A 7,697-nucleotide genomic window follows, 5' to 3' on the forward strand; every position below is an offset into this window, starting at 1 on the left:
TGCATTGAGCTGGTACCGTACTTTTCGGACTATAAGTCCCAGTTTTTTTTCATAGTTTGGCTGGGGGTGCGACTTACTCAGGAGCGACTTATGTGTGAAATTATTAACACATTACCGTAAAATATCAATATTATTTAGCTCATTCACGTAAGAGACTAGACATATAAGATTTCATCGGATTTAGCGATTAGGAGTGACAGATTGTTTGGTAAACGTATAGCATGTTCTATGTTATAGTTATTTGAATGACTTTTACCATAATATGTTACGTTAACATACCAGGCACGTTCTCAGTTGGTTATTTATGCGTCATATAACGTACACTTATTCACCCTGTTGTTCACTATTCTTTATTTATTTTAAATTGCCTTTCAAATGTGTATTCTTGGTGTTGGGTTTTATCAAATAAATTTCCCCCAAAAATGCGACTTATGTTTTTTTCCTTTATTATGCATTTTTGGCCGGTGCGACTTATACTCCGAAAAATATGGTAACTATCTTTGCAAGGACGGAGAGAAAGTGCAAGACAATGTAGAAAAGCTGTTGCTCGTGTGGATAAATGAGAAGCAGCAGGATAGCATTACCGAGGCTATCGTTTGAGAGAAGACTTGCCATTTAAATGGCGACTTGCTGTCCCAAAGTGAGCACGGAAGAACAATTTAAGGCAGGCCGTGGGTGTTTGGAAAAGTTTAAAAAGAGGAGCTGTCATTCACAACGTGTGTGCAACATGGTGAGGCTGCTCAGATAAAGCTGCTGCTTCATGGATTTTATCTGCAAAGGGGGATTTCTAACTTTTAACTGTGGGGACTTATTTGGAAAAAATATACCAGAGGGAAGGAGAATACAGTACTGGGACACAAGCCGATGGAGAACGGCCTCACACTGCTAGTTTGTGCTAGCAGTTGCTGGAAGGTGACGCTATGCTTGTTTACCAGGATTTTCCTCTTTATTTTTTTATTGTAGCAACAAGTTTGTAACATTTTGGAGAAAGTGTGTGTGTTTGGACGCATTGTCTGTTAAGATGGCTGCTGTTAGGATAAAAAGATTGTTTTGATTATTATAATGCGTTTTTGCCATAAAATAGGGACTTTAGCTGAGGTTAGAAGCAATGATTCATGTTTACTTTGTTATAAACACAACAGGTGGGTGAAGCATTGAGACAACATATTTCTGCTCAGTCTGGTTTGTAAATAGAGAAGTTTGCACAGTAAAGCATTTGTGAGTCCAGGTTCCACTCTACAATTCTTGTTTATAAACGGTCAATCACAGTCATTGAATTAATTCTCAAAAGGACAAACTCGTGGAAGTGAACCCACCAAGTTTTAAACCCTGTGTCTTTTCAGTGGCCAACCTAAGGAGGACTCTGACCAAGTGTAAAGTCCTGGGCTGGATGGAGCAGATCACAGGTCACGGCCTCAAGGGCACCTACCGGCTCTCCTTCCCTTATTACCCAAGGTACACCTTTTTAAAATCAGTCGCAACACGCTCACACCTTTTATCAACACACTACAGCCGGGGTGTCCACACTTTTTCACCCAGGGTTGTATAATCTCAAATCAAAGTATACTTTGAAAACAGACAGATTACACGTACCATATTGTCTGGACTATAGAGTGCTGCACCGGGATATATGCTGCACCCACTACATTTTAGAAGAAAAACATATTTCCCATATATTAGCCGCACCAGATTATAAACCGCAGATATACATGTTGTGAAATTAGTTACATATTTTTCGGACTATAAGTCCCAGTTTTTTTCATAGTTTGGCCGGGGGTGCGACTTATACTCAGGAGCGACTTATGTGTGAAATTATTAACACGTTGCCGTAAAATATCAAATAATATTATTTAGCAGCACGGTGGCAGAGGGGTTAGTGCATCTGCCTCACAATACGAAGGTCCTGAGTAGTCTTGGGTTCAATCCCAGGCTCGGGATCTTTCTGTGTGGAGTTTGCATGTTCTCCCCGTGACTGCGTGGGTTCCGTCCGGGTACTCCGGCTTCCTCCCACCTCCAAAGACATGCACCTGGGGATAGGTTGATTGGCAACACTAAATGGTCCCTAGTGTGTGGATGTGAGTGTGAATGTTGTCTGTCTATCTGTGTTGGCCCTGCGATGAGGTGGCGACTTGTCCAGGGTGTACCCCGCCTCCCGCCCGATTGTAGCTGAGATAGGCTCCAGCGCCCCCCGCGACCCCAAAAGGGAATAAGCGGTAGAAAATGGATGGATGGATGGATTATTTAGCACATTCACGTAAGAGACCAGACGTATAAGATTTCATTGGATTTAGCGATTAGGAGTGACAGATTGTTTGGTAAACGTATAGCATGTTCTATATCATGGGTGTCAAACTCTGGCCCGCCGTGTAATTTCACTTGGCCCTTGAGGCGATATCAAATTAACACTAGAGCTGGCCCGCCGATTATATTCGGCAGCGGTGCCGCGGTAACATCACATTCACCGCTAATTCTCATACTTGCCAACCCTCCCGGGAGACTCAAGTTTCAGTGCCCCTCCCGAAAATCGTCACGTCCACTTTTCATCCAGTCCAGCGAATGCTGGCCCAGTCACATATGTGCGGCTTCAGCACGCACACACACGTGAATGCAACGCATACTTGGCCAACAGCGATACAGGTTACACTGACGGTGCCCGTATAAATAACTTTAACACTGTTAGAAATATGCGCCACACTGTGAATCCACACCAAACAAAAATGACAAACACATTTCGGGAGAACTCCTGCACCGAAACACAACAAAACAAATACCCAGAATGCCATGCAGCCCTAACTCTTCTGGGCTGCAATATACACCCCCGCTACCACCAAACCCCGCCCGCCTCAACCGGCGCACGGAGGGGGGGGGTTGGTGGTAACATATAGAACACCCCTGTTCTATATGTTATAGTTATTTGAATGACTCTTACCATAATATGTTACGTTAACATACCAGGCACGTTCTCAGTTGGTTATTTATGCGTCGTATAACGTACACTCAGCCTGTTGTTCACTATTCTTTATTTATTTTAAATTGCCTTTCATATGTCTATTCTTGGTGTTGGGTTTTATCAAATACATTTCCCCAAGAAATGCGATTTATACTCCAGTTCAACTTATGTTTTTTTCCTTCTTTATTATGCTTATAGTCCGAAAAATACGGTATTTCCACAGAATTATTCTGGAAATGTTTATTTACATACCTTAATTGTTTCCAAACTGTCTGTAACACAGCAGTAAAACAGTTGATCAAACAAAACACGAGTCATTGTCATGGACCCGCTAGCTGCGCAAGCTAGCTCCAATCAGCTAAACAAACTCAGTAACTCCACGTTGACGTTTTGGTGAATTTACTGAGGAATTTGTGAAACTGTAACTATACAAAAAGAATGCCATTGTAAGTTAATAATACTAACAGACACGACTTGTCCAGGGTGTACCCCGCCTTCCGCCCGATTGTAGCTGAGATAGGCTCCAGCGCCCCCCGCGACCCCAAAAGGGAATAAGCGGTAGAAAATGGATGGATGGACTCGTTAACGTGTTAGCATATTAGCTAATGCTAACGACGCTAGCTTCATTGCATTACCATAGCGTATACAAATTTGCATGAAAACACTCCTGCAGACATCACACATGGGACGGTTTAGTAAGTAAGAATCGTTTTAGTTATATTGTAAAACTTACAAATGTTTCTTGGAGTGATGAATAACTAATCCATACGAGTAGAATGCTATGGACTTCTAGAAGACCAAACGGCAAAAGTACTTCCAGTAGGTTAAAAAAAAAAAAAGTCTAAACAGAATGGCAATGCAGTACCTGCAGTGAGCAAACTTGTCCAAAAGATCGCGCCATTGAATTTTTGTTTTTTTTTGTTTTTGTTTTTAGATTTTTGTTTTTTTTTACTCTAAACTCTATAGCCAACGGCAGCAAAGACAAGTCCATAAACTAGCCACACCGTTTTATAAACCTAGGGAAAAAAGTAGCGACTTATGGTCCGTAATTTACGGTACACCAGGGGCCCAAATGTTTTCCACTGAGGGCCACGGACTGACAAATCAAAAGATGCGGGGGCCATTTTGTTAGGTTTCACCTGCAAAACCAGTACAATATATTTGTTTTCAAAGAATTAGTAAATGCTAGCATTAGCATGCATCAAGTAGCAAAATATGACTGGAGGTGTATACCTGCAGACAAAGCTAGCATGCTAACATGAGAATGCTAACGATGGGCTGGATGACAAAATTGTTTGTGCGCAGCCCGAGCACTCTGTACCCGGACAAATTCAACAAAGCAGCCCAGAAGGCCAGTCAGCCCACCGCCAAATCCAGGCGGAGAGCTGCGTCTTCCGACGACGAAGAATCTGAGGAGGAGGAGGAAGAGGAAGAGAAGGAGGATGAGGAGTCTGAGGAAGAAGCTCCAGTCCGCAAGAGGTGGGTGCACAAGTTGAGTGGTGTAAACGCCCGCCGCTCACATTGTCCGTTTGATTGCAGGACGTCCGTCAAGAGGCCCCCGCCCAAGGTTCGCCAAGCCCCCTCAGCCGGCAAGTCTGGCAGCAAAAGAGGGCGGGGACGTCCGCTTGCCAAAAAGTCTCCTGCCAAGAAAGAAGCCACGCCCGTAAAGAGGGGAGCGCCTGCCAAGAGGCCAAAGACGCCAGCCGTGAAAAAGATGACCAAGCGAGCAACCAAGCGAGCCGCCACTCCGGAGGACTCTCCCGACGAATCGGAGGAAGAGGAGGAGCCCGCAAAGGGCGGAGCCAAGCGCTCCAAGGTCGAGGAGCCGTCGGCCAAGCGGCCCGCCGGCAGGAAGGCCAAAAAGGGCGGGGCCAAGCGATCGAAGCAGGCGGAAGCCACCCCCAAGGGGCCGGTCGGGAAGAAAGCGACGAGCAAAGGCCGGCGCTCCAAGGCCGACGACGAGAGCGACGAGCCCGTCGCCAAGAAGGCGTCGCCGAGCAAGAAGCGGTCCACCCGCAAGTCAAAGAGAGCCAAGAACTGAGACCAGGACCTCAAGTCCGTCAGTGCTCTGGCACTTTTTATTGTGTTCCCCTTTTTAACGGGGCTGTAGTTTTTGTTTAGAAGGTGCTCACCACCAGTTTCCTGTAAATGACCTTGGTTTTTAACCCGCGTGTCACTAGTGTCATGTCCGCCATCTTGTAACCTTTTTCTTTGGCCGCCACGTTGTTGTCATGGTCACGTAGCGCCGACTCCACACTATTTATCCCCATCTTTTTTGATACCCGTGTAAACCAGTGGCATAGAAACCGGTTTCAATGCTTCGCAGCTCGGTGTTGTGGATCAGAGGAACAAGCAGCTTGCGTTAGCGCCTCCATCCTTGCATGCATGTACCCCTTGTGTTGGTCGCCTTTGCCCTCAAGGCATTAATAAAACATGGCCGTTTGTACACAACTGCTTTTTTCTTTGCATGAATAAGTGGTAGAAAATGGATGGATGGATGGAGATATATATATGTATGTGTGTATATATATATATATATATATATATATGTATGTATGTATGTATGTATGTGTGTGTGTATATATATATATATATATATATATATACATATGTGTATATATACATGTGTATGTATGTATGTATATACGGTATGTGTATGTATATACATGGCTGGTGAGGCACTGACTTCATCACAGTCAGATTTACAAACATGAACCCTAAAGAGTATCTTATTCACCATTTGATTGGCAGCAGTTAACGGGTTATGTTTAAAAGCTCATACCAGCATTCTTCCCTGCTTGGCACTCAGCATCAAGGGTTGGAATTGGGGGTTATTAAATCACCAAAAATGATTCCCGGGCGCGGCGCCGCAGCTGCCCACTGCTCCCCTTACCTCCCAGGGGTGATCAAGGGGATGGGTCAAATGCAGAGGACAAATTTCATTACACCTAGTGTGTGTGTGACAATCATTGGTACTTTAACTTAACTTTAACTTTACACATACAAACTAGAACACAAAAAAACACATTTAATTAAAAAAAACGTTATGGTCTTACCTTTACTTATAAAATAAGTCCATGAGCCGCTGTTGTGCTGGATTAATGCACCCCCTGACGAGAGTGTTATATCAACTAAAGCCCTCACTTAAACTTTCCACGTGCAAGATTGAATCTATTTAAAAAAGTGTAACCGAGGGTTTATAAATGTCGCCTATACTGTATGGAACTACAAAATAACAAACACGGAGGCTCTAGTTTACACGAGGACCACTTTATTTACCTTCTTTCAAAAACTTCCGCTCCACTCCAACGTGTCATCACTTCCGCTCTTAGCGCCTTCAAAATAAGAGCTCAAGGCATATACTGTATAACAGCGCATAACAGGAACTTAACATCACAAAGAGGAAAGCCCATAAAAATAGGTTACAAAAGTTATTCAATAAGAAGCCAAAAAGTGCAAAAACAATAATGTTCGTGTTGGAGGAGTTGTGAATTAGATACACCTGCAGTCTGCAGGTGTACCTAATGTTGTGGCCCTGCAGTCATTCACAACTCCTCCAACACGAACATTATTGTTTTTGCACTTTTTGGCTTCTTATGAAATAACTTTTTAAAATAGATTCAATCTTGCACGTGGAAAGTTTAAGTGTGGGCTTTAGTTGATATAACACTCCCGTCAGGGGTTGCCGTGCATTCTACGGCGGGGGTGCAGGAGGCGAGCCTCAGCCAGTGCGTCTTTTGCAGCCGTTTTATGATCGCTCAGCACAAGAAATATGTTACACACATACAGTTGTTGACAAAATACACTGTACATTATATACCTCAGCTAACTAAACTATGGAAATGTATAATATAATTCATATGCTGGTTAGCACCTTGCATGGCAGCTCCCGCCATCAGTGTGTGAATGTGGAAATACTGTCAAAGCGCTTTGAGTACCTTGAAGGTAGAAAAGCGCTATACAAGTATAACCCATTTATCATTTATATAGCAATACGGTCTCACTGCACAGCAGACCAGCAGTTAGCCGAGTCCGCAATCCATGGTGAGGCACAACGCAGTGATGTGCCTCAACTGGCTGCTGTTCACCGCACCGTCTCTTCTCAGTATTTGAACGGCAAATGTGAAAATTCAGCGATTTTAAATAAAAATAATCTAAAACGGGTGAAGTTAAATGGAAAATAACTTTATAGTATAATCACTGGATACATATAACAATTTAATAAAACATTTTCTTTTTACACCTGCCTCTAGTGACTGCACGTCACTGTGTATATATATGTATATGTATGTATGTATGTATATACCGTATATGTATATGTGTATGTATAAATATATATATAGGGACGGCGTGGCGCAGTGGAAGAGTGGCCGTGCGCAACCCGAGGGTCCCTGGTTCAATCCCCACCTAGTACCAACCTCGTCATGTCCGTTGTGTCCTGAGCAAGACACTTCACCCTTGCTCCTGATGGGTGTTGGTTAGCGCCTTGCATGGCAGCTCCCGCCATCAGTGTGTGAATGTGTGTGTGAATGGGTAAATGTGGAAGTAGTGTCAAAGCGCTTTGAGTACCTTGACGGTAGAAAAGCGCTATACAAGTACAACCCATTTATCATTTATATTATATATGTATGTATATGTATATATATATATGTATGTATATATATATATATATACTCCTCTCTGAGCTGCCACCTTATCGTGGTAGAGGAGTTTGCGTGTCCCAATGATCCTAGGAGCTATGTTGTCC

At 43.5% G+C, this 7,697-nt stretch overlaps 1 protein-coding gene across 1 annotated transcript in view; it reads left to right on the forward strand.

The window, feature by feature from the left end:
* The window catches only part of hp1bp3 (heterochromatin protein 1, binding protein 3), a 32,199-nt gene extending 26,798 nt beyond the window's left edge, over positions 1–5,401 (forward strand). The window contains exons 11-13 of the mRNA XM_061937790.2: positions 1,344–1,455; positions 4,256–4,429; positions 4,490–5,401. Coding sequence (XP_061793774.2) covers positions 1,344–1,455; positions 4,256–4,429; positions 4,490–4,991 — 788 coding nt within the window. The 3' untranslated portion in view covers positions 4,992–5,401. The remainder of the gene's footprint in view (positions 1–1,343; positions 1,456–4,255; positions 4,430–4,489) is intronic.
* Positions 5,402–7,697: the final 2,296 nt, after the last annotated feature.

This window comes from Nerophis lumbriciformis, linkage group LG03, assembly GCF_033978685.3.
Source record: "Nerophis lumbriciformis linkage group LG03, RoL_Nlum_v2.1, whole genome shotgun sequence".
NCBI lineage: Eukaryota > Metazoa > Chordata > Actinopteri > Syngnathiformes > Syngnathidae > Nerophis > Nerophis lumbriciformis.